General features: G+C 45.9%; 1 protein-coding gene across 1 annotated transcript in view; it reads left to right on the top strand.

Annotated features, from left to right (window-relative positions):
- The first annotated feature begins 333 nt into the window (after positions 1 to 333).
- Positions 334 to 27658, top strand: part of LOC147630953 (ferredoxin C 2, chloroplastic-like) — a 35312-nt gene continuing 7987 nt past the window's right edge. The window contains exons 1-3 of the mRNA XM_086809001.1: positions 334 to 654; positions 941 to 1004; positions 1116 to 1204. Of these exons, the coding sequence (XP_086665127.1) occupies positions 400 to 654; positions 941 to 1004; positions 1116 to 1204 (408 nt within the window). The 5' untranslated portion in view covers positions 334 to 399. The remainder of the gene's footprint in view (positions 655 to 940; positions 1005 to 1115; positions 1205 to 27658) is intronic.

The raw sequence follows: 27658 nt of genomic DNA, 5'->3' as shown, positions 1-27658 counted from the left end.
AACAATCTCTCAAAATTCTTCTATGTTAGAGGCTTCAATGATTAGAGCATCCGCCTCATTGCAGGCAATCTCCCAAAATTCTACTAGGCGCATTTCTAAAATTGTCTATGTTTCTTTATAGCAACACTGAGAATGATTTGTTGTTGATGCTATGCACACATTGATTTGTATATCCCATGCTGTTTCAAAAAGCATTAAAAATAAGATTGCAACAACAATGAGAATTAATCATTCAATTAGCTAGCACACCACATGTTTAGGTTTGCACAATTGGATAAATTGTGTTATATCTACTCCCAAACTTCTCAAAATTTTCCAAGCATTCTAGTTTTTTGATTTTTGCCTTTGCCAAAAATTGTTCATTTTATCCTTGGGCAACCATTTATATGTATATTTGCCATGGCTGCAACGATGGGTGGTTGTGTGTCATTTCGAGGCACAGTGTCACCCTCTCTCGCATGCAGGTCATCAAATACGTGTTGTGGTGCTGGTCTGCCTAAGCTCGCGGTGGTCAGGGCGATCGTCAGGCACAAGGACGAGGGTGAATTCAGGACAACACCCATCATCGACCCCAGCTCTATCGATGTCCCCGTGCACACAGTGACCGTACACGACAGGACAACTGGCGCCGTACACCAAGTTCAAGTCCCTGAGGTATTGCTTGAATTTATTGGACATAAAGCTTGATATGGGTCTGTTCATGAAGTTTATTTTGATGTAAACCTGATGCTGATCTGTGCATGAAGCTCCATTTGAGATAAAACCTAATGTCGTTCTTCTCATGAAAACTTATTCTGGCATAAAGCCTCATGTGGGTCTGTTCATTTTAAACTCATTTTGACATAATGCCTGATGTGGTTCAGATTTTTTTTAAAAATTCTTACGCTTATGGTATTGGTCTTTTGTACTAAAGAATTTCGGATGGAAATGACCAATACAGGACCAATATATACTTCACACAGCAGAGTATCAGAATATAAATTTACCATTTTCATGTCGACATGGTAATAAAGCCTTGACACTTATTTCATAAATTTTTTCACTATGGGTCAATATAGCTCAGAAAGAAGAGGAAATGCCTCTTGAAATGATCAATTACAACCTTCATGTGTTAGGCTGCTGTACTGCATGTGCTGTGCGAGTCAAATCTGGAGAGCTTTATCAACCACAAGCCCTTGGCATTTCTCCAGAGCTGAAGGCACAGGTTTGTTACTTGGCATTATTTGACCATTTTCATTTCCCAACGTGGGTGTCTATCAATGTATGTGGTAGACCAAACCGTCTTACGAGAGTCTCAATACTGTAATTAAAGATCCTGGAGCATTTTCTAAAATCTCATCAAACAAAGATGTGAATATGCAATCATAAGTAGGTGCAATTATATGAGAAAAGCGATATAAAGTATTGGCCAAGTGCTCTAAAGCTGTAATCTCACTCTTCATTATTGTGATGAGGTTTTGAAAACAGCTAAGAATCTCAGAATTAATAGTACACATGAACAATTCACAAACAAGAAACTGAATAATCCAAAGGGCGGTGCAGATAGAGATGCTATGTACACCACACTAGGGACTAGCAGAACTGTACTAGTCTTGTTGCACGTGCCATATTAGGCAAGGACTGTGCACTGATACTAAGTCACAAAGATAGTAAATCAATACTCAATTGGTATTCTCTGCTGAATTTGCAGTCTGAACTGGAGTTGGACTGCAGATGGGGCCTGCTATTTTCTCTTCCACTGTGCTGGAGGGCTGAATGAAAACTGATGAAGAAATGGGAGAGGGTCCATAGTTTCTCTTATGGTCCCGATCTGTTCATTTTTGTAGACCACTGCAGAACACTTGCGCCTATGTGCTAGGGTTTTCTAGAGATAGTAAGAAGAGTACAGTGGAATCACACATACAACACACACAAGAGTCCTAAACGTACAAGAAAGAAGTAATACAATTGAAAATCAAATACAAGATGTGGCGGAGAATGAAGACGTCGAATCACAGCCCTCTGACCTATTGCACTCTTGGCTAGCACTTCGCCTATAGAGAAACATCTGTGAAATCCAACATTGAGGAAAGCAGAAGAATATGATGAGGGCTACCCACATATATATATGCACCAATTCTCCTAGTCGGCCAGCTCCACCTAATTGCCGTGTCATCAGTGCCATGTCATCATTGCCAATGCCATGTGTCACTTGTGCTGTTTGACTCCACCACGTGGCAATGCTGCATGTCACCTATGCTGTTTGACTCTGTTTGTTGGTTGCTATCTAATGTCTGGCTATGCCCTGCATACTCGTAGGTGTATCACATTCTCCTCTACTTGCATTGTTGCTGTCCTCAGCTGCACGGTGTTCATATAAAGTGCTCTTCCATGAAGGAAAAGATCCAAGCAACACTCATCCATGATACCCAAGATCCTGAACACCGTGAGACCACTTTGCGTCCAGCGAAGGCTCACATTCCGTCCTCGTCGCGTCGCACAAAGACCTGCAACAATAAAGAAACTTGGGGATGACCAACTTCCACCGGATGGAGCACTTTGCGTCTGTTCAATTGTCCATGAAAAAACACTTCAAACCAATATCCTTTGGTAGCCAACGAGAAGAACAATCCAGAGAATGGACAAGCATCATTGCTCTCCAACAGGGTGAGGTTTTGATGGAGGGAGTAGCGAAAAGAAATCTTTTCCTACCTAGATTAGACCTAGGCCAAGTCTTGTGCAGATTCTACCCTACATGTAGCCTATGCTACAGGCATAAATGGGATGAAACCCTAAAAACAGAAACCCTAATTTGGTTTTTTCACTTTCTACGTTGAATCTAGGATTGAAAACACTGTTGCTAGGTTTGAACTCTGAGAGCCCTAATTTTGGCCTACAAATCCTAAAACGTAAACCCTAATTTCAAAAGCCCTAATTCAACGTGCACAAACTGTAAGCTAAGAGCTGTCCTAGGATGACCTAAGGTTTGATACCAATGTAACATGCATTGCGGAAGCGTGTTCATGATTAATGCTAAGCAAAGCAGATTAATGCTAATCCTATGTTTAGCAAAGACACAGAAGAGAAGGGGAGATAGACCTAATGTACTGTATGCTGCCAAAACATGCTATATATACAATGATTGTCACGTGCATCCCACACTTGGATGCCATGTAGACATATTTGAACAAGAAGGTGCAAGACCAAGACCTGGAGTGGAAAACTGGTTCCATGTGAGCCCAGTCCGGGACGAGTCAGCCAGGGGTCCACTCCATTCGTCCAAGGTCAGGTGTGCATTGTCCTGCACATGAATCAGTGCCAGTCCGCGCTGTGAGTCTCCCTCTGAAAACTGGTTCCATGTGAGCCCAGTCCGGGACGAGTCAGCCAGGGGTCCACTCCATTCGTCCGAGGTCAGGTGTGCATTGTCCTGCACATGAATCAGTGCCAGTCCGCGCTGTGAGTCTCCCTCTGGAATGATGTAAGTTGCTCTATGTGTTTGGTTTGCAACCAGATGTGACTGTGTAGATGTAGGTTTGCATTAAGTTTGGGCATGGGAAAGGCTATGAGCCACCCCAAGGGGGCCAGGAATGCCCCAGGCCTTGCCCACTAGCCCTAGTATGGGCTGGGCAGGCAGTCGGCTAGCCTAAGGGGCATGGCCAGGTAGCCGATAGGGCCTTTGGGCTAGCCCAGCCAGGTGGCTAGGCCAAAGGTAGTCGGCCAGTGCCCAGGGGCTACCCAGCAGCCTGTGCAGGCTTGGACAGCAGTCCACAAGGCGGCCAGGCCAGAACAGAAGGTACAGTGTGAAACGAAGTGACTTTATTGGCATTAAATGCTATTTAAAGCTGGTCGTGGGTCTTTTTCAGCAAACTGACCCCAGATAGCTAGCCGACCAGGTCTAGGAAGGGGGTATATAAACCCAAGGCATTATTCAGTCCAGGCCATCTCATAATTCACAAGGTGTTGAAGCTACTCAAGGGCTAGGACAGCCAAGGGAGGAGCTAACACAAGGGTGAAGGTTTGAAGGTCAAGGGCAGAGATGTATCTTAGCCAAAACAGGTTCAATCAGTCGTTTATTTTCAGATTTTGCATCATTCTAATAAAAGAAAATACACCATTCGTGGTGGGGGCCCTACAGAGGGTATTCGGGACCCAATACCGTGTCCTCTTCTCCCCCCCCCCCTCTCTCTCTCTCTCTCTCTCTCTATTTTTTGCACATCTATATTCAATTTTGTGCGTTATTCTCATCGTGAAATGTTTGCTGATTTTTGAGCATTGAAGTTACCGATCTACCGCGAAGCTCCCGCATGTTACAATGATCTTGCTGATTCACAGCTTCGTGCAAATGATCTTGATGATTCATAGCTTTATGATGCATACCAAAGATCCCTGCAACCCTCTACTTGCAATCGGACAAGAGAAGCTCCTGCTGATCCACCATTGTGTCCTTGCTGCCTTGCAGACTATGACAAATGAATCCTCTTGATCTTTGAATGATGATTCTAATGAATGCCTAATGATTTTATAGGGAAAAGGTATGAATTCGTAATCAAGTCGGTTTTGCCTGTTTTTCCTACAAAACATTGTCCAAAAAGTCATATTTTGTGTCCAAACTATGCCTTAAAGGTGTACCAACCATTGGGCTATGTCTTGGGCACTTTTGGGAGCTTGTAGGGCTACAAAATTTGCTCTAAATCTGCCCATATTTTTGCTAATGAGAATATATATGTCTATCAGCATCGGGATTAACGGACGCACATGACAACACAGGGTTGATCACTCTTGCATTTCAGTGAGGCATGGCTATCATGAGCTCACTAGTGTTCAAAGGCACACCTCTGCTCGCTTGTCCATCAGATGTTCATGACGTCAAGCTTAATCTGTCAAGACAACTCTGTCGTTTATATTGCCCATCCAATTGTTGAGCACCTCTGAATAGCTCCGCCTGCTTCTGTTGGCTCTGCTCCTCTAGTCAAGCCCATCTATGCGGACATGTGCTGCCCGCGTGGTTGCTCTTGATTACCTTTCCTCACTCCCCTCCAGCTTGACAGTCTACACCCGACTGTGCATTGGCCAACGTTGAGCTTCCCAACCACGTGCCATCAGTATAGAAGCTGCCATTGGTACATCCCTTGACATAGTATGGAAGCTGCCATTGGTACATCCTTGACACAGTATGGAGCAATCCCTTGAAGGGAGGAGGGGGTGTTGGGATAAGGTCTTTTTGACATGTGGGAGATTGATCGTAGTAAAACAACCTTAGGCTTAACTAAACTTCACTTAGAAACACTTAAGAGAAAGAGAATGGTTTCAATGCAAGTGCAATGCAGCTATATTATATGCAATGTTTACAACTGAGATCTATGAATAGATCTATGCTTGTCCTAAATGAATATCCTTCTCAGGAAGAGAGAGATATGTTGATGAAGATGACGACTGAATGTTCCTTTCTCCAATGCTGAGGTCCACCCTTTGGCTGATGGCTTTCCTCTATGTAGGAGGCAGGAGGATGAATTGAATGTTGACTGTATGCTGATTGATTATGTTGCTGATGATGCTGAAGGCTGAACTGTTGACTCCCCTTGCTACCTAGGAAGGAAACGCTGAGAAGATGCCAGATGAGATGAATGATTGATGCCCTTTTGCTTATATATGATATGTTGCTGCTGGCCGGGCAGAAGGCTATTGTCGGCCAAGTCTCCATGACTCATAAATGCTGGAAAAGCCCTATTAAATGTTGTCAGCTGGTTCTCAGGCCCCGACCTCATGTGATAAATGCTCTAAATGCCTTTAATGATTTATGTACGTGCTCTAGGTGCTGTTAACAGCCCCATACACATGTTGTACATGCTGTGATATATGTTGTAAATGCCTGGATAATACTTGATGCTCATGAATGCTATTTGCTTAATGCTTATGAATGCTACACCGACTGGGTGTACACGTGACAGTCCTGCCTATGTGTTTATGAATGTTAAGTATTTGATTAGCTAGAATGGCCACGTGGCGCCCTAGTAAAGCATGCTTGCACGTGATGTATCCTCTTGCTTAAATTGATGGCAAGAGGTGCATTGCCTCAAAATGGCTTGTACTTCTTGAAGAAATCCTCGTCTGACTACATGGTTTATTGATGTAACATGCGGAAGCTTCGGAGAAGATCGGTAACTTCAATGCTCAGAAATGAGAGGACACAGTATTGGGTCCCAAATACCCTCTGTAGGGCCCCCACCACGGATGGTGTATTTGCTTTATTAGAATGATGTAAATCTGAAAAGAAAATACAGAAATCTTGACCTTTCTTGGCTGAGAAAACTCTGCTCTTGACCTGCAGTCCTTCACCCCTTTGCTGTAGCAACTCCTTGGCTTGTCTAGCCCTTGTTTGCCTTGGCTCTTGGTGAAAAATGAGATGAAACAATGGGATTGTGGGCTCCTCTATTTACACTACTCCAGGATGAGCAGTCGGCCAGCTTAAGTCCAGTCGGCCAGCACTGATTTGTCCTACGACTGATAAATCAGCATTTAATGCTAGAAAAATCCCATAAAAGCTGCGCTTCTTTCTCTTGTTGGCTGGGCATTAGGCGCCTGCTTTAAGCCAGGTTTGGGCATTGTTTCTAGGCTGTTTGGGGACTGGGCAGCCTGTATGGGCTGCCCCATACTTGCCCTACACCCCTCCTAGGGCTAGATAACCAGTCGGCTACCCCTGGCCTGCCCCTAGGGCTGTCCTACAGCCCCTCCATGGCTGGTGGGTTCAGCCAGGGCCTTCTTGGCCCTCATGGGGGTGGTTTCACACCATCCCCATGCCCACACTAAGACTTGGGGTAGCCCTATGGGATGGCCCCTTGTTCTAAAAGCAAACCCTAACTAACTACTCAGTGATCTGGCGTCCAGTACCATACCAGATACACAGAATCCCTGACATCATTTGAGAGGGAGACTCACAGCGCGGACTGGCACTGTTTCATGTGCAGGACAGTGCACACCTGACCTTGGACTTATGTGCAGGACAATGCACACCTGACCTCGGAGGACTGAGATGGATCCTTGGCTGACTTGTCCCGGACTGGGCTCACATGGGACCAGTTCACCATCTTAGGTCCTGCACCTTCTGTACAGATATGTCTACATGGCATCCAAGTGCGGGATGCACGTGACAATTGATTCCTTGGTCCTTAAACTTGGTCAAGAATTGGCACTTCTTGTGTCGGTGCCATATTTGAAATGGTGCAAGACGACTTGTTCCAGTTCTAGGACTTCTACCTCGTTGACAATGCTTGGTTGCTGTTCATTCGATAAGTCCAATTATGGAGGTCCCATGTACTACTTTAGCCAACTAACATTCAGTATTGGATGCATAGTCCAATTGGGGGGTAATTGGATGTTGATCTTCTTCTCTCTTGGGAAGGGCCAAAGCTTTTGAATGACTATCACTTGCCGACTTTCTTGAGTCGTTTCATGATTTTGAGGTACCCAATCTTCTTTTGAGAAGTTGATGGGCACACACTTATCTTATCCGGATAAGAGAGTGTTCACACACCTATAGGCACACTTACACATATATGAGGTGTTCACACCTATTCAAACACATATAGATGGTTTTACACACATATTGATAGGTACACCGGGTGGACACACAGGACACAAGAGACTCCGAAATACTCAACACGCATGTCGACTCTCGAGGAGATCAAGCCCCTTGAGGCTTAGCGAGGTAGGGTGGAGGGTGGTAATGGTGGCTAAAGTAGTCCCTTTCCTACTAAGTGCATTCATGACTGGATTTGAAGTACATGCAATATTCTCGATCATCCCCGCCAAGTTGTTGAAAAATTTGACATCAGTGGACTTGGCGATCACTCTGCTAGGCACTTGGCATGGTCTGAAGCTAGTTTAAACTTTAGTGTCTAATGCTCTGTGCGAACTATGAATGCATGCCCATAAAAGAGGCGCTTTCAATGCATAAGGGCTTCTGTAGAAGACTCTATGAAGCTGTAACATGCAGATGCTTTGGGGGAGATAGGTAACTTCAATGCTCAGAAATCAGCACACTTGTTGCGACAAAATTAATGCACAAAACTGAATGTAGATGTGCAGAAAAATAGAGAGAGAGAGAGAGAGAGAGAGAGAGAGAGAGAGAGAGAGATGGAGAAGAGGACACAGTATTGGGTCCCGAATACCCTCTGTAGGGCCCCCACCACGAATGGTGTATTTGCTTTTATTAGAATGATGCAAATCTGAAAATAAAAGACTGACTGAACCTGTTTGGCTGAGATAGATCTCTGCCCTTGACCTTCAAATCTTCACCCTTGCGTTAGCTTCTCCCTTGGCTGTCCTGGCCCTTGAGTAGCTGTAGCACCTTGTGAATTATGAGATAACTAGGACTGAATTATGCCATGGGTATTTATACCCCTTCAGTGTGCTGGTCGGCTGGTATAAATCCAGGCGGCTGATTTAAAAGCCTCGCGATTGCATTAATCCAGGCGGCTGATTTAAAAGCCTCACGATTGCATTAAAAAATAGCATTTAATGCTTTAAAATCCTACGCTTCACACCAATGGAGGGCTGGCCACCTATGCGCATGAACTGGGCTGCTGGACAGCCCTGCGCAGGCTGTGGGGGCTGCCCCCCACACAGCTGACTAGCTGGGCAGGGCTCAAGACCCTGTCGGCTGCTTGGCCAGGGCCCCTAGGGCTGGCCTACAGCCCTTCCTGTCCAAACTAGGGCAAGTGGACACAACATGGGGCCCTTCTGGTCCCTGGGAGTGGCTCTAAACCTCCCCATGCCCACTACATGAGCCTTAGGATTGGCTCTGGGGTAGCCCTATGGGCTGGCCCCTATTCTACATGCAAACCTACATGTCAACACAGAGGTCTGGCATCCAGTATCATACCATATACACAGAACCACTGACATCATTCCATAGGGAGACTCACAGTGTGGATTGGCAGTGCTTCATGTGCAGGACAATGCACACGTGACCTTGGACGCATGTGCAGGACAATGCACACCTGACCTCGGGTGACTGGAATGGAACCCTGGCTGACTCGTCCTGGATTGGGCTCACACGGGACCAGTTTTCCACCCGAGGTCCTGCACCTTCTGTACATATATGTGTACATGGCATCCAAGTGCGGGATGCACGTGACATCCCCTTCTGCTTAACTTGACGGAAGTTGCATAGCCTCCAAATAATCCGTCGATAACGTCAAAAAACTCTTTGTCAAGCCATACCGCTTCGTGGGTCCCTCGGTCCTGAAACTTTGTGAGGAACTGTCTGTGTCTTTGGCCTGAGCCATGCTTGAAGCGGTGCAAAAGGATTTGTTTTGGAACCATAACTTCACCTTCATCAATGATATTTGGTTCCACCTCATCTGTAACTTCTGAAGGGATTGGACCTGCATATGGTTTTAACTTAATGACGTGGAACACATCGTGCATAGTCCAACTCGGAGGTAGCTTCAACTTCATTGAAACCTCGTTAATCTTTCTTTGGATGGGGAAAGGTCCGAAGCTGCTGAATGACAAAACTTTGGGCATCGCTTGCCCACTTGTTTCAACCTTTGCTTCATAATTCAAAGATACACCCAATCACCTTCCGAAACCTCGTTAATCTTTCTTTGGATGGGGAAAGGTCCGAAGCTGCTGAATGACAAAACTTTGGGCATCGCTTGCCCACTTGTTTCAACCTTTGCTTCATAATTCAAAGATACACCCAATCACCTTCCGAAAACTTCATATCCCTTCCGTCATTGTTGGCCTGTCGAGTGTAGGCCTCTTGCGCTTTAGCCAACTTGTCTTTTATTATACTGACTCCAAAATCTCCTGGTAAGACTCCATCAATCTATTCGCTTCAGGTACTGAAGACGAAGTCTTGGTCAATAGCGACTGGAATGGTCTTCCAAACGCTGACTCATATGGAGTCCTGCCAATAGCTGAAGAAAAAGAATCATTCAAAACAGCTTGAACTAAAGGCAAATAAGATTTCCACTTACGAGAAGAGCTGCCCTGAACAACTTCATGACACACAGTCGGCCTTTGTAGGAAAGCCAACCATCGCGTATCAAAAGTGGCATGGTCCTGTGGCATCCAATGCCTGTTCCCACTATGTATCGAATTCCTCAGAATTCGCGTACGTGTGCTTCATGTCGTCTGGTCCCATACCAACAAGGTCGAGTCTAGTGGTTTGAATCAAAGTTACTTGTCCCTTCCTGCTCAAAGCATTAGCCACTGGATTGGCCTTTCTTGGAACGTACTCAATCATACCACCAAATTGTTGGAATATCTGGCTCCAGTGGTGCTGTCGGTCACTCCACTGTGTACTTGGCATTGTCTGAATCCAGCGTAATGCCTGACGGTCAGTGCGAACCTCAAAGTCACAGCCATAAAGAAAATGTTTCCAATGTTTCAAGGTTTGTATAACTGCGAGGAGTTCATGATTGTAGACTGAGTAATTCTTTTCTGCGGGCAGTAACTTACAAGACATGTAAGCTACTGGATGACCATTCCGTTGTAATACACCTCCAATTGCGATGCTCCCTGAAGAACATGCCTGGGTTTGCTCTGAAGCGAGCCAGTCGCTCTGCACCCTCTCTGTGAAACTGAGCTCTGATCTCTGTCATCTCTCTCTGGTATAGGCGTGGTGTCCGAAAGCCAAGTGTCCTCTATCTCCTGCGGGCTCTGAGAGTCTCTGCTATCTGGAGAGTAATTCCCTACTGGGCTGGGAGTGGGGTGGATCTCTGAAAAAATGTAGTAATTTGTGTCTCTCGTCCCCCCTCTGGAGCTGTCTGAGCTTGTAATGATGTCTCTTTGTGACGCTGTATGTCTAGAATGAATCTCCCTAGTATGCGCTGGTCTGTTGCCTCAAAGATATGGCGTAGGGAATCTGGCTCTCTGAATAAAATGGGATCTCTCTCTCTGATGGCTGTATATGCTCTGCATCTGCATACATAATGCTCCTCACTCTCCACCTCCTCTTTGCACAATTTGCATACCCTCTCCTCTCGGGGGATCCGTGCTGCTCTGCCAGTCTCGATCTCCAATCGATGTGATGAGACTCTAAGCTGACCAATAGCTACTCGGGAGCCGTGTGGTAAAAAGCCCTCCATGTATCTTACTATCTAGGCCTCTCTATAAATCCATCATAAGTGATACTCATGAAGTGATCTCTGTAGTATAGCATCTTTGGTGGAAGAGGCTGTGTAGGTGATATCCATGTCTCTTGTGTATAGAGCTGCCATAGGTCTATCAGAATACGCAGCGGAGATGATGACGAGATCTGGGAACTCAAGAGCAAAAACGCAGGCAGAAAAACAGCACAAGAGAGAGAGAGATGTAGGCGTGTAACTCTGCTCTGATATACACAGGAAGATCCCGAATATGATACAAATAAGGTATGGGGGCTGGGGGCCTATATATACATCCCTGGGAGGGCAGTCGGCCAGCAGATAAAGTGCCCACGATTGCTGAATAGGTCCCACGACTGCATAAATGCAATCGGCCAGCAGATGAATGCCCACGACTGAGGAAATCCAGTCGGCCAGCAGCCCAGTAGCCCACGACTGATGAACATACAGTCGGCCAGCACTGGAGTGCTCCTGGCATCCTCTGGCAACCCTCCCAAGCCTCAAAAAAATGGGGAAAAATAAGGGAAAAATACGGGGAGTGAGGAAAAATGATAAAACACCTCATAAGGGCGGGCACACCCACAACAAAGGCCCTGGTGTATAAATCTAGACAGGAGATGACTTCTAACACCCCCTCTCAGCTCCTGGCTGTGAAACCAACCACTGGGAGCTGGGGTGCCGCCTGAGCAAATCCTGAGAGAGCGACTTCGTGAAGAGGTCCACCGTACTGTCCTTTGTCGAACAAAACTCTAGCAAGATGTCATCAGCAACGATCTGTTCACGAACAAAGTGCCTTTGGATGACCATGGGTTCCTCCAGTGGAAGCCCAAACCTGCAATGTAACCTCCTGCTGCTCCGTAAAACTGCTCCTGGGCCATAAGTAGATCCCCTCGTGTCCGAATCTCCTCCCCAAATTGAGTCACTCCAGACGTGGAGTCGGACTCCATCCAACAATCCCCCTCCTGTGTACAAGAGTCCCTGATCCTTCGCATGCCGCAGAAACCATAGGAAACGCAATCCTGCCTCCCAAAGAGACATCTGCAACCATGAGCTCAATTGCCTCATCAGGAAGCTCCCGTCCAATCTCGTGTCCATCAACCAGATCAATGAACCATACAGCTTCTGAGTCACAGAGACATAACATTGCTCACAAGGATCAACACCTGTTACGGTGCACAAACAAGTCCTGGAAACCTGATGAAACCTGTCAACCACCCCCTCTGAATCCGGAACCACAAAGCCTGGAGAAACCACCTCCTTCTGCAAGTAAGCACCTCCTTCTGCAAGTAAGCACCTGTCACCTGCCTGGCTTTCCGAAAGGTCCCCGTGGAAAGAACATCCTCAAGAACATCCTCAACTACCGGAAGTTCTATGTCCCGAACACTACGAGACATCAGAGCATAAGTGACCTGTTCAGCTTCCTCTGACTGACGAACACAAGAACCACCAACGTCAGTACTGGAAAGTTCCTGCCAACTGCTGCCATCTACTGTCAAGCTATCCACCACCTGGTCTCGGAAAGCCCGCACCTGCAGCGTATCCACACACAAGTGGCCATTACCAGACTGCCACTCATCACAAACCTGAGGACCTGGGAGAGAGAGTGCTGAAAGCTTGTAAACTCCATTCTCCACTCCACCTTCCCAAACCACTTGGCCTGTTGCTTTATCCCGGAGAGCAACAAAATGCTCATCAAACTCCACCGGTACGCTAGTCTTGCAAACCTGATGCACTGACAACAGATGAAAACCAAGTGCCGGAACATACAACATCTGGGAGGAATGCTTCCCCCCTCTGCCATCGGGAACTATCTCCATCCTGCCCTCACTGTGAACTGGGATAGTGGACGTATCCCCAGTAAGAATATGACCAGAACACCTGCAGAGATCTTGTAAACCGGAACGGGAAGGAGTCATGTGCCTGGAAGCACCACTATCGAGAATCCACTCCCGAGTATCCGTTGCGGAGAGTCCTCCAATCTCCTCCCTGCCTGAAGAAAATGAAGCATCGGTGTCCATCACCTCCAGGTGCACAAAAGCCGGAGTCTTCATGATTGCTGCTGAGGAGTCCTCACCCTTCTCGGTCTTCCGCTTGGGACACTGTCTCCAGTAGTGGCCTTTTTTGCCACAATCATTACAGGTCCTCTCTCGCGGTCAGCGTCGGACTTCTTCTCAGAAGACTTCTCCGATGAAGCCTTCCCTTTGCCCGAGTTACGGCCTTTCTACCGTTGGCCAGTTAAGGCCTCCGAACCTCCACCCTGAGGAGGGTTCGTGAATCGTTCCTCCTGGTCCAGGACCATGGGCACAAGCTCCTCCCACGTGATGGTGCTGAGCCTGCCACTGGTAATCAAAGGAGTAAAATGCTGAGTACGAAGAGGGCAAATGTGACAGCAACGTGATGGCCATGTCCTCTGACGATATCTCCTTCCCAGCCTGAAGAACCTCCTGCTGAAGAGCCTGCAGCTTGTTAATATGCTCCCGCATCGTCGACGACTTTGCAGGGCTCATAACCCGCATCTGTACTTCCAAGGAAATTGTCATGTGCACAGTGGGTATCTACCGTGTGCTATACGCATGCAAGACTAGTTTCGAGGCTTGGGGAAGCTTGGAACTAGGCAGGCTGATTGACGAGCTGAGTTAGGGATATACTAACGGGCGGGCACCCAAGTATGGACGGGCGGGCGGCCAAGTGTGGACGCCCGATGACCGGCCAAGAGCCTATAAAAGGGTGGCCAAGGTTAGTTATTGTATATAGAGAGTCTCGCGAGTTTGTGAGAGCTCTATGGTCTTGGAGCCTGGATCTAGTGCAGACGTGCACCTGCTTTATGCAGCCGAGGCCGGCAACAATCTCGAGGCCCGCGAGGGCAGCTCTGTGGCGGTATGGGACGTCGCGAGGAGGAGATTGGTCGGTACGTCAACCTAGTTAGCTCAGCTCGTGGCTCGGTGGGGACATCCAAGACTGTGGGCTCGCCCACGGCTGTCATGGTTGGGAGGTGAGTCAGGCCTGCACCCCCTTTGTTGTTTGTTGTTCGTTTGTTTGCAGGATTCGAGTTTCGAACCAAGATCGATCACGAGGGGATCCGTGGGGATTTGACAATGGTATCAGAGCATACCTCGTGAACGAGCAAGTCGGTAGGTAGAGGAGAAGAGGTCGAAGAACGGTATGTGTTAAAAGCTTGCTGTTTTTTCTGTGCATTCTGCAGTTTTCAGATTTGGTATGTGTTTTTCCTTCATCAAGGACACCCATGTTGATGGGAGATGGTAGGTTGAGTAAGGGTTGATTGCTTTTGCAAAGAAGAGAAGTTTTGGTTGTGCAGTCGCATGTACAGTCGTGAGAGAAAAACAGAAAAAAGCATGTTTCCTTTTCGTTGCTTTTTGGTGCATGAGAGAGAGAGCGCATGAGAGAAGTGCTGGATTGCTTGCAGGCGGCCAGGTTAGTGCACTGGCGGGAGACGCTAGTTTGCTGTTGGCGGTCTTGCAGGCGGGCGCATGGGCCTACGTGGCCAGGCAGCCAGCCCATGTAGGCGCCTAGGCCAGGCGGGCAGGCGCCCAGGCCAGCCCAGGCCTACGCAGGCGCTCCAGCCAGGCAGCGTAGCCAGCCAGGTCTACGGAGCCTAGCGCAGGCGGCGCCTAGGCCAAGCGGGCAGCGCCCAGGCCTACGCAGGCGCCCCAGCCAGGCCAGCGCAGGTTTCGTGCAGGCGCCCGGTTTCCAGTAGCCGACGGGCAAGCGTGCAGGCGACGGCAGGCAGGGTGGCGCCGGCGGGACGACTCGCGCGGGCAGATGGTGACGACAGCATGCGCCGGCGGGCTAATCCAAGCGCAGGAGGGAAGCGGAAAAAAAAACACGTGAGGAAAGCATTCTTTAGTGCTTTCGTTTTTGTTTTTTTTAGGGGGAGTTTAAAATTTTTTTTAAAAAGGTTTAAAAGTCCTCCCCTCTCCAAGGTTTCCAAAGACATAATGTAAAAATTCAATTTCTCCATGATTATAATGAAATTCTTTCAATTAATCTAGGATGATAATTCCTAGAATATGGTAGGAAGTCTTCTTTTTATGCTTTGAATGAAATTATTTTGTGCGTAATTTTTATAAAAATTTTGCCATAGCTCTGCTGCTATGACTGATAAATCTCAATTTTTCTAAGGGATAAAGCTTATCATTAAGGAAATAATTAGAATGGTCTCTAATTGGGTCATCAATCCATAGTGGATTGAATCATCAATATGCATAAACTAAAAGCATAGAAAAAAGCCATTAATTTGGCCTCAATTTTTTTTATAAAGAAACAGCGAATATATATATCCATATATATATATATATATATATATATATATATATATATATATATATATATTAAAAAAAAAATATATATATATATATATTTATTCACGAAAAAAAAAAACACAAAAGCTAAAGCAAAAGCTAAGCCTAGCTTTTCGAGTTTTTTTTGGCTTTTGGGAAACCTTTATAAACCCCCTCACGTGGGCTTCTTGCCACACATCTCTCGAGTTCTCAAGTTCTCAAGTTTTCAAGCTCTCAAGCTCTCAAGTTCGCTCGCACTTTCATTGTGCAAAGATTGAATTTTCTCTCCGCGTACCCTCTTCACGATGTCGACCCAAGAATCAGAGTTGGAGCCCCTCGTGGAACGCGAAGGCTTGCCGGCTACGGAAGGCACTGATGCCGATCTTTTTGACGAGTTTGTGTCAAAATCTGATTTCCAAGAGTTCAAAGTAGCTCTTGAAGCTTCTTCGTCGGAACGTCAGGCACAAATCGCAGCCCAGATGCAGGCTTTGCAGAACTCCATCACTCTATTGACCACTACCCTCTCTACTTTTTCGGGAATGGATACCTTGGCTTCAGCTTTAGGCCCCAATATTACTCCGGAACCGTTCGGGGGCGAGCAAAAGCAGAGAACCAAGGAGATCGTGGACACTTGGCTACATAAGTGGCAAGTTCACTTTCAGTTTCATCCATATGATGATGGAAAGAAGATACAGTTAGCAGCAGGTTTCCTGTCCGGCAAAGCTTTGCTTTGGTGGAAGGAACTGAACCCAAAGCCAATGACTTGGGCACAATTTGAAGATATTTTCAAGAAAGAATTCCTCAAGAAAGAGGATGATTATGATGTTGTTGCCCGGTTTTCAGCTTTGACCATGACCTCGCAACACCTCACTTATGAGGTCTACCTCCAGAAATTTCGTGACTTGCAGATGAAAGCTACAAAGATGGATCCCACTACTCTTTTGGGGTTTTTCGTAGCTGGTTTACCCGACTCGTACCGATTACAGGTTAAAAATAACAAATGCAAAACTTTGGACGAGGCCATTCATTCAGCTCGTATCTATGATGATACGATGGTCTCTTCCAAATCGAAACCCCTTACCGAGCAGGGGAACAAGCATAAAAGAAAGTTCTCCGCACCTATGGCTAACACGAATGAAGGCAAGTCTTCGGACCAACCTTCGAAGAATTCCAGTTTGACACCAGCGAAGAAGAAACGACTCCTTAAGGCTCTGAAGCTCAAGAAGGAAGGACGTTGTTTTATCTGCGAAGAAAAAAGACACATGCGTAACGAGTGTCCAAAGAAAAAGGGTACCAAGTCAAACGCAAGACCCAAGCCAAAGGCAGCTAACCAGTTGTCTTTGACAGGTACGTCAATTATTGTACTTTCTCGTCCTAGTACTTGTTCTGATTGTCTGTTCAATTCTAAGGTATTTGGCATGCATGCCTGGCAGTTCGCATAACTTTGTTAACTACAAACTTGTGCAGAAATTGAGTCTTGATACGACACTTAGCGACCATACCTATGAGGTACGTCTACCTGCGGGCAGACAAGTTTGGGATCGCAAGGTCGAGATGCTTCCAATCCAGATTCAGGACTACAAAGATACTCTGGAATGCTATGTCATGCATCTGGAAAATGTAGACTTGTTATTAGGGATTGAGTGGTTTAAGACTCTTGATGTCCAGATAGATTGGTCTAGTCATATTTTTTCTTTTCAGCATAGGGACACCAAGTATAGTATTTTAGGTGATTGTATTTATCCCTCTCAGGGACCTCTTGTAAATACAATTGATTTTGGAAATATAATGAATTCTTCTTTGTACACCGCTTTCCATTGTGTCTTGATTCCACTTTCTTCTTTTCTCATCCCTTCCATGGATGTGAATGAATTAAGTGTGTTTGAAAGCAAAGAATTACAGAAGATACTTGATTCGTTCCAAGATGTATTTCCTAAGGAATTGCCATCGGGTTTACCACCTGAACGGGCAGTAGATCATCGTATTGACTTGATCCCTGGTGCTCATCCTGTGAGTATTCCACCTTATAGGATGAGCCAAGTTGAGGAAGATGAGTTGGCTAAACAACTCGAAGATTATTTGAGGATGGGCCAGATCCGTCCAAGTAAATCACCTTGGGGTGCACCTGTGTTGCTTAGGAGAAAGAAGGACAATACTTGGAGAATGTGTATAGATTACAAAAGATTGAACAAGTTGACAATTAAGAACCGTTATTCTCTCCCTAGATCAGATGACCTAATTGACCGGTTAGCAGGAGCGAAATATTTCACGAAGATAGATTTGCGTACTGGCTACCACCAGATACGTATTCATGAAAGGCATGTCAAAAGAACCGCCTTTCGGACTAGGTATGGCCATTACGAGTTTCTCGTATTACCTTTTGGGTTAACCAATGCTCCAGCCACTTTCCAGCAAATGATGAACGATCTTTTTCGTGAACATTTGGGGAAATTTGTGGTGGTGTTCCTGGATGATATTTTGATATATAGCCGTACTCTTGAGGATCATGTCAGACACCTCACGATTGTCTTATCTATTTTAAGACAGAATCGACTATATGCTAAGTTGAGTAAATGTGAGTTCTTTATGACCGACATCATTTACTTGGGGCACAAGATCACTAGTGATGGATTGAGCATTGACTATGACCGAGTTCAGAAGGTTTTGGACTGGCCTATACCACGAACAGTGAAACAACTTCGTTCTTTTCTCGGTTTTGTTGTTTTTCTTCGGAAATCTGTACGGGAGTACTCTCAGCTCACACTACCGATGACCGACTTATTGAGAGGTCGTGGACGTAAGTCCAATCAGCCTATCACTTGGAATAACGATTTGGATATGGCCTTCAGACTTTTGAAAGATAAAGTCAAGGAAGCACCTATCTTAGCATTGCCTGATCCTAGTCGGCCTTATGTTCTTGAAACTGATGCCAGTGACTATGCTATCGGGGCTGCTTTATTTCAAGATGGTAGACCGGTTGCTTTTGAAAGTAAAAAGCTAGACGACACTCAATCTCGTTGGCCAACCCTTGAGAAGGAGCTTTATGCTGTGATTCATGCTCTCAAGGTTTGGAGACATTATTTATATGGCTCCAAGTTTGTGGTATTGACTGATCATCAGTCAATCAAGTATGTGTGTGATGCAGATGATTTGAGAGGCAGGAAAGCTCGTTGGGCAGAGTTAAAAAGTTCATGGGAGGATTATCTTCCTATGTTGGAATTTGCATATAACAGTACTAAGCATACGAGTACAGGGTTTAGTCCTTTCATGCTTATGTACGGTTTTCAACCAAGATCACCTGTTACAGTAGGATTCTCAGGACTTCAGCATGATGCAGCACGTAATTTTTTGCAAGATATGCAGGAAATGTTACAAGTTGCAAAGGAATCTATTAGAAGTGCTCAAGACCGAGACAGGTTTTATTCTAATAGACATCGTTCACCTAGAGAATTCTCTGAAGGAACGATGGTGTATTTGCGAGTTCCGAAAGATTCCGAGACTTTACGGACAGGTAGATCTCCGAAACTATCCCCTAGATACTGTGGACCATTTCGTGTTACACGACGGATTGGTTCAGTTGCATATGAATTGGATTTGCCTTCTCATGTGAAAGTTCATCAGCATATGAATTGGATTTGCCTTCTCATGTGAAAGTTCATCCTGTATTTCATGTCAGTAGACTTAAGTACTGGGTGGAGCAGTTCAGTTAGTTACTCCTCAAGAAATTATAGATGTCCAGGACATGACATTTGTTCCGCACGAACCTGAAAAGATTCTTGGATTTCGTGAACGAAGATTGCGTCATACGCTTATCACGGAATACAAGATCAAGTGGAAGGATCGTGTTGAGGAGGACGCTACATGGGAGACATTGACTTCTCTTCAGAGAGATTACCCTGGCTTTTTAGTGAGCCCAGGAGTGAGCTCTTAGAGGAAGGGGAGTATGTCATGTGCACAGTGGGTATCTACCGTGTGCTATACGCATGCAAGACTAGTTTCGAGGCTTGGGGAAGCTTGGAACTAGGCAGGCTGATTGACGAGCTGAGTTAGGGATATACTAACGGGTGGGCACCCAAGTATGGACGGGCGGACGGCCAAGTGAAACCGATCCCGTCAAGTGGGAAAGACTCCGTTGGACACCCACACACTTAATAGCACAACTTTAAAACCACAAATTTGAAATGGACAACTTAAAACAACTTGAAATTTAAATGAAATGAAATGGAAAGATGGACACCAGCACTGGGGCCGGAACGGGCCGACCCCCCCCTCAATATATGATATATTTATTGGGAGTATTTAATAAATACAATGCTCCATGGGTTCCAAGAACCAGATAATGTCCATGTACATATGAAAACAGTACCAAACAAATAGGCTCGAATTTCGATGTAGAAGCTCGAAGCAGAACGACCACTAGTGTGGTCCAATCGCTACGGTCCTGTGCTTTCACTGGACTCCGCGGAGAGTGCCTCAGTGGTGTTCCGAGACCACGCACAAACAGGCGCTCTCGTACTAACGCCTGGCTCTCCCGATCTCAGCACCTTTGGACCGAGGTTCGCCAATATAGCTTGGACAACCCGGCACCGAACGGGTGTGGCCGTAGAGGGAATGAATCCCTTAGCAGATTTAATACAAAGTACTTTATTTAAATCTGAAAATTCACTTACTTGTAGATGGTTGATAGAAAACCAATACTTGTGGTTCGCTGAGGCCACCCTTGTTGAAGAAACAATTGCCTTGTGGTGAACCACCAAGACAGGTACCACCGAAGAAGGCCACAGCCGCCTGCTGTGAGAGAAGGAATACCCTCCGCCTGGCTGCAGCGTGGAGGAAAGATGGTGAGCAGCTGCCTGTAGTTTGTGGGCAACCTTGCTGAAGAAATAGGCGCAAGTAGTGAACTGTAGATGGTGGGCAGCCGCCTGTAGATGGAGGCCCACGACTGTGTGCAGGAGTGAAAGGCAGCGCAGCCTGTATATATGCAACCACCTGCTGAAGGGACAACAGTCGCCTGAGAGATGGTGTAGATGCCTTGTTGAGAGAAGGTACGCAGCAGCCTGTAGAACTGTGAGCGCCGCCGTCAGCTTGAGGGAGAGAAGTTGTACACAGCCTGCAGTACAGAAGGTACAGCCTGCAGTACAGAGGGTACAGAAACAGTTGCAGCCAGCCGCCTGGGGAAAAACAGGTGCAAGAGAAGATGATCGCCGGTTGATGAACATGCGCCAGATAGAAGTGATGGATCCCCACGCTTGAGAGAGAGATTTCTTTTAATAAAATTAAGGTGGAGTTGCAACTAGAGATCTCCACGCTTGCATGTGGGTGGGGAGTTTGGGTAGGTGACCATGCCCACTCCCACACTCACTTAAAAGTGGGGCTCCCCACCTTGGCCCCTAAGTGGGTGCCCAAAGGGGGTGCCCATTTTTTTAATAAAATGTGAACACCTAACCTTATAAAATAAAAGGTTAGATTATAAAACATTAAAACAACATGTACCATATACTTACCACCTGTTCACATGCACTGAAACTCGTCAGAATACAGGGCAGACTTCACGACTCACTGGCAGGCGTCCCCGCTCAGTAAGTAACACGTCAAGCAGGCAAACACACAAATACATGTCATGCGAAAACAGTTTCAAACATGCAAAATATGTGTGCATGTGCAAATAGTAACATGGACATATCTCCCGTTCATGGAACAAGTACAAAATATCTGTCGGCACAAAACTGGCACGACATAAAAACATAAAAACCTGGTCTTCCTATGGAGTGACAGTCCCATAGGTAAGACACAGTTCCAGGCACGAGTTTCCCTATGGTGTGATAGTCCCATAGGCAAAACACGGCACGAATACTGGCTCTTCCATGGCGTGACAGTCCCATGGGTCGAACACAGTCCAGGTCATACACGGGTGGCACTGGTCTGGCTCCCGTCCATACGACACCATCCTGCTAACACACGGGTGGCACCAGTCTGGCTCCCGTCCATGTCAGCAAAATACTGGCCTCTTCACATGAGACACCGGCCTGGCCTCAAGTGAACGAGACGCAAAATACTGGCCTCTTCACATGAGACACCGGCCTGGCCTCAAGTGAACGAGACGCAAAAACTGGAGATGGACCAAATGGTCGGCCAATTGGTGACATCCCCCCGGGCTTCTAAAGAGTTGACCTCAACTGAAAAGCCTCAAGCTATGCCTGCAACAACTGTGGATAATCTGCAAAATAATCGTCATTTACCCACTTGGCATCAATAGGCAAATAATTCTTAAACTTCACAAGGTATCTCCTGGAAAGCTTTCCTGCAGGTAGCTTTCTCTCCTTGTGAAAAACAATCTGTTCTGGCTGGAGGATCTCCTCAAGCTCTTCAATCTCTGGCGGATCTTCTGTGAGGACAGGCTCATCAGGATCTGGCCCCACATATTTCCGAAATAGACTCACATGAAAAGCATTGTGAATCTTCCAATGACTAGGTAAAGCAAGCCTGTAGGACACTTCATTGATCTTGTGAATCACCTTGAAGGGTCCATAATAGCGAGGAGAAAGCTTAGGATATGATCCTTCTCGTCCTGGCCTCTTCCGAAGCCTAGCCTTCTCAAATTTCAGCAATACCCAATCACCTTCTTTGACTTCCATGTCCCTTCTATGCTTGTCAGCAGCCATTTTATGCTTATCCTGAGATCTTGCAATGGCTGTCCGTACCTGACCAAAGGCAACATCCAAGTCACGAACATATTCATCAGCTGTAAAAATCTCATCCTTAGTACGAAGGATGGGTGGCAAGACCACTCTGCCATAAATAATCTCAAACGGAGCCTTTCCTGTGGAAGCATGGATTGTATTGTTGTAGGCAAACTCAACAAGTGGAAGATACTTCTCCCATGCACTCTTTTGATCTGCCACATAACATTTCAACAAATCCAATACGGCTGAATTTGCAGCTTCACTTTGGCCATCCGTTTGGGGATGATAAGCTGATGAAAACTCAAGCTTAGTACCCATATTATCAAATAAAGCCCTCCAAAATAGGCTTGTAGTCCTGGGATCTCTATCCCCAACAATGGATTTAGGCATACCATGATGCTTGAAAATATTAGCAAGAAAAAGCTTTACCATATGATCAGCTTTGATGGTTTTCTTGACGGGCAAGAAGTGAGCTTGCTTGCTAAACCTGTCCACAATAGTCCAAATAGCATCATTCCCATGCTGGGATCTAGGTAAATCCATAATAAAATCCATCGTGATACTTTCCCAAGGTTGCGAGGGAATAGGCAATGGCTGAAGCAAACCTGGAGGCTTTTGCCTATCAAATTTCACCTTTTGGCAAGTAATACATGCACGCACATAAGCCTCAATGTCTTTACGCATGCTTGGCCAAAAGAAATACCTCTGAATCATGCGAGTAGTAGGCATAATACCTCTATGACCAGCATATGGTGGAGCGTGACATTCGTCCATAACCTTTGGACGCAAATCCTTCACCACACATAGGCAATTATCCTTCATGCGATAACCCTCGTTGATAACATAAGAGGCATGTGAATGACCAGCCATCAAATCAGTCCATATATGGCAAAAATCAGCATCCAAATGATACAAATCTCTCATAACAGATAGATCTCCATGAGAGGCCACTGAGACTGCAGCAACATAAGGCCTCCTAGATAGTGCATCGGCCACCACATTTTTCTTTCCTGGAGTATGCACAATCTGAAAATGAAACATGGAAAGAAAATTTGCCATTCTCATCTGCTTCTCTGAAAGCTTTGTTTGAGATAGAAAGTATCTCAAGCTTTGATGATCTGTCTTGACTACAAATTCAGCCCCAAGAAGGTAGTGTTTCCAAATCTTTAAGGCGTGAATTACAGCCAAGAGCTCTTTCTCATAGATATCCATATGGAGCTCAGCATCATGCAATCGACGGCTCTCGTATGCAACTGCATGCCCTTCTTGATTTAGGACAGCTCCTATGCAATCACCACAAGCATCACATTCAACCACGAATGACTTGTGCAAGTCAGGAACAATCAATACTGGACCACATATGATCGCATGCTTGAGCTGCAAGAAAGCATCCTGTTCCTTTGAAGTCCATTTGAAAGCAGTTTTCTTCTTCGTGAGATCATGTAGAGGAGTGGCAATCATAGCAAAATGCCTTATGAAACGCCTGTAGTACGAACATAATCCCAGAAAACTACGTACTTGATGTACGTTTTGCAATTCGGGCCAATTCCGAATAGTCTCTATCTTTGCAGGATCCATTGTAACTCCATCCTTGGATACAATATGTCCCAGATAATGAATCTCTGAAAGGAAAAACTCACTTTTCTTGGCATTGACGAAAAGTTTATGCTTCCGCAACTCTTCGAACACTGTGACCAAATGAGTTCTGTGTTCCTGCTCATTCTTGGAGAAAACCAAGATATCATCAAAGAAGACTCCTGTAAACTTGCGATGGGGTCGGAATATCCTATCCATCATACGATTAAAAGTAGCAGGAGCATTGGTGAGACCAAAAGGCATTACCAAGAATTCATATAATCCGAAGGCTGTCCTGAATGCAGTCTTATGGACATCTTGTGGCACCACGCGTATCTGGTGCTAACCACTCTTCAAATCAAGTCTGCTAAAACAAGCTGAGCCATCAAGCTTATCCAAGATATCATCAATACGTGGAATTGGGAATCTGTTCTTGATGGTAAGCTTGTTCAAAGCTCTATAGTCCACACACATACGGAATGATCCGTCCTTCTTTTGAACAAGAAGCACAGGAGAGCAGTAAGGTGAGGAACTGGGCTGAACCAAACCTTTCTCTAAAAGCTCGTTTACCTGCTTCATGATTTCTTCTTGTTGTGCAGCACTCACTCGGTATGCGGGTTTGTTAGGAGGAGAACTACCTGGCACAAGATCTATGCGGTGATCTTCAGGCCTTTGGGGAGGTAATTCACCTGGCAACAAGTCAGCAAAACAGTCGTTGAATGCATTAAGAAAATTCAGCCTATCATTAGACATAGCATCCACATTTTGATGATTTGGCACAAGACTATCACGCACAAAAACCAAGTACGCTGAAAGACTCTTTTTCATTGCTTTATTAATTTGGATGTGTGATACAACTGGGATGGAATCTCCTTCTTTGCCAGCATCAATAAAATGCATGCGGCCTTTATGCATAAAAGAAATCATATTAGACTTGTAGTCTTTGCGGGGTTCAAGCCTATGATGCCACGGCTTGCCCAACAATACATCACATCCATTCAGTGGAGCAACTAAGAAATGCTCATTATCAAGGTAGCCCTGGATATGGATGCGCAACTTCCGAATCAAAGGGGTAACCTGCACCTCTTTACCAATAAATGCAGCTTCGGCTTCAATCTGAGGTCCCATGTTTTCAACCTCAATACCCAATGCAGCTGCCATTTGCATAGAGATGAAATTGTCGGTTGCACAGTCATCAAACATGAAGAGTGCGGGCTGATCCTTGATTTGCCCCCAAGCCTTGCAAACCATACGCTCTTTTGCATCATGACCTGTATTTCCTTGCACATCAGGAACTGCATGTACATTAGCTTTGGTGTGCTTATCCTCGTGCTTTGATTTGCGATCTGGGCATTGCCGAAACATGTGGTCTTTGCTACCACAAGAAAAGCATTTTCCATCCTTGGCATATTGCTCTCTTTGCTCCGGGGTTAATCCAAATTTGTTCTTCCTTGGGCCCTGTTCTTTAGATGTGTTATTTTCAGCTTTACCACCCTTGTAGGGCTCTCAGAAGTTCTTTTTAGGTGGTTGTCCACCCTTTTGCTGATTTGGGACAGCCTTGTCCTTCCCCTTGGAACCTCCTTGATCCTGCTTGATCTTGAGTACCAATTGCTCCGTAGCAAGAGCAGAAGCTGTGAGTTGTTGCAACGTATGTTTCGGGTGCAATTCAATACCCGATCTATATGCTGGTTGAAGTCCAGAACGAAACTTCCTCTTTCTTTCTTCCTCAGTGATTAGCATGAAGGGAGTCACTTCCAGCAACACTTTCCAGAATTTGTTAACATACTGTTGCACACTCTCATTATCTTTTTGTTCCAGCCTGTCCCACTTTTGAGTGAGAGTTTGTTCTGCATTGGGTGGCAAGAACTGAGCATAAAATCTATCTTTGAATTCCTTCCAAGTAGAGATGGGATCCTTGGTGATCTTTTCAGTGATCCACCAATGGGCAGCAGTCCCTTTTAAAAACATGCTAGCATGGCGCACTTTTGATTTTTCTGTGAAATCCTCATCGCTAAAAGCAATGTCGAACTGTGCCACAAATGCTAACACCTTAGAAGCATCATGTTCACCATGAAAGACATCAAATTTGACAGATTTATCACCTGCTTTGAATTCCTTGAGCTTCCTGGCATGAGGCTCATGGTCTTCTCTTTTTCTTTTCCCCTTATCCAACGGGGTAGCCCTATCTGCATGGGCTCCATGGGCCGTCATAGAAGCTTCATGGGGCACGGTTGCATGTGCTCCACGAACTCGAAACTCAGATGCATGTGACTTACTTGCATATGGTATGGTCTCTCCATGAGACAACTCAGAAGGCAAAATTTTTCTGGAAGTGGACCTGTCACCATGAGATACATGTCTTGCATATATGTGACTTTCATGTTCTCCATGAGCACTGGCATACATATATCTATCAGGCTTTGTGCCTTGTGGAGAGGATGCGTGACGAGAGGTGACAGTCACCTCTTCCTTTTGCATAAAAGATTTCAGCCTCTGGGATGCGGGATCTCCATGCTTCAAACGAGGTGGATTTCTGAATTTCAGCTCTCCGTCATCCCCCTCTTTGATATCACCTTTGCGAAGGAGATAGGCAAGTGCCAACTCCCTTGGTTTCTTGCCCACTTCACGAGCCATTGATTCAAAGGTTACATCAACCATAGCATCAGCCTTCCTGGCTTCAATAGCACTTTGCAGATGGGGATCTTCATGCAAAAACTTTAACTCTTGCTCTTGAGCCTGCAAAAGTTTTCTCATATGTTCCATTTCAGCCCTCATAGTATCAGGCTCTTGTTCAAGCATAACTGTCTTTCCTGGAGACAGTTGACCCTTTGATTCACTATCAAGAACCCTTTCAAGGGGCTTGTGCCTACCACGCAGGGCATCAGACCCACGAGAAGCACTAGATGGACCCCTCAAATTTGGTACTTCCAAAGGGTTGCCTTGGCTGTCCATTGTGTTCAAAGTTTGCTAAAAGCGGGATGTCCAGTACACAGGTTCGTTTCCCCACTAGGAAGAGGGAAACAACCGTGCTCTGATACCAATGAAACCGATCCCGTCAAGTGGGAAAGACTCCGTTGGACACCCACACACTTAATAGCACAACTTTAAAACCACAAATTTGAAATGGACAACTTAAAACAACTTGAAATTTAAATGAAATGAAATGGAAAGATGGACACCAGCACTGGGGCCGGAACGGGCCGACCCCCCCCTCAATATATGATATATTTATTGGGAGTATTTAATAAATACAATGCTCCATGGGTTCCAAGAACCAGATAATGTCCATGTACATATGAAAACAGTACCAAACAAATAGGCTCGAATTTCGATGTAGAAGCTCGAAGCAGAACGACCACTAGTGTGGTCCAATCGCTACGGTCCTGTGCTTTCACTGGACTCCGCGGAGAGCGCCTCAGTGGTGTTCCGAGACCACGCACAAACAGGCGCTCTCGTACTAACACCTGGCTCTCCCGATCTCAGCACCTTTGGACCGAGGTTCGCCAATTTAGCTTGGACAACCCGGCACCGAACGGGTGTGGCCGTAGAGGGAATGAATCCCTTAGCAGATTTAATACAAAGTACTTTATTTAAATCTGAAAATTCACTTACTTGTAGATGGTTGATAGAAACCAATACTTGTGGTTCGCTGAGGCCACCCTTGTTGAAGAAACAATTGCCTTGTGGTGAACCACCAAGACAGGTACCACCGAAGAAGGCCACAGCCGCCTGCTGTGAGAGAAGGAATACCCTCCGCCTGGCTGCAGCGTGGAGGACAGATGGTGAGCAGCCGCCTGTAGTTTGTGGGCAACCTTGCTGAAGAAACAGGCGCAAGTAGTGAACTGTAGATGGTGGGCAGCCGCCTGTAGATGGAGGCCCACGACTGTGTGCAGGAGTGAAAGGCAGCGCAGCCTGTATATATGCAACCACCTGCTGAAGGGACAACAGTCGCCTGAGAGATGGTGTAGATGCCTTGTTGAGAGAAGGTACGCAGCAGCCTGTAGAACTG

This window comes from Cibotium barometz, chromosome 15 (assembly GCF_041138505.1).
Source record: "Cibotium barometz isolate CiBa-2024 chromosome 15, ASM4113850v1, whole genome shotgun sequence".
NCBI lineage: Eukaryota > Viridiplantae > Streptophyta > Polypodiopsida > Cyatheales > Cibotiaceae > Cibotium > Cibotium barometz.
The sequence above is the reverse complement of the archived record's forward strand: the minus strand, read 5'-3'. Positions and strand labels throughout refer to the sequence as shown.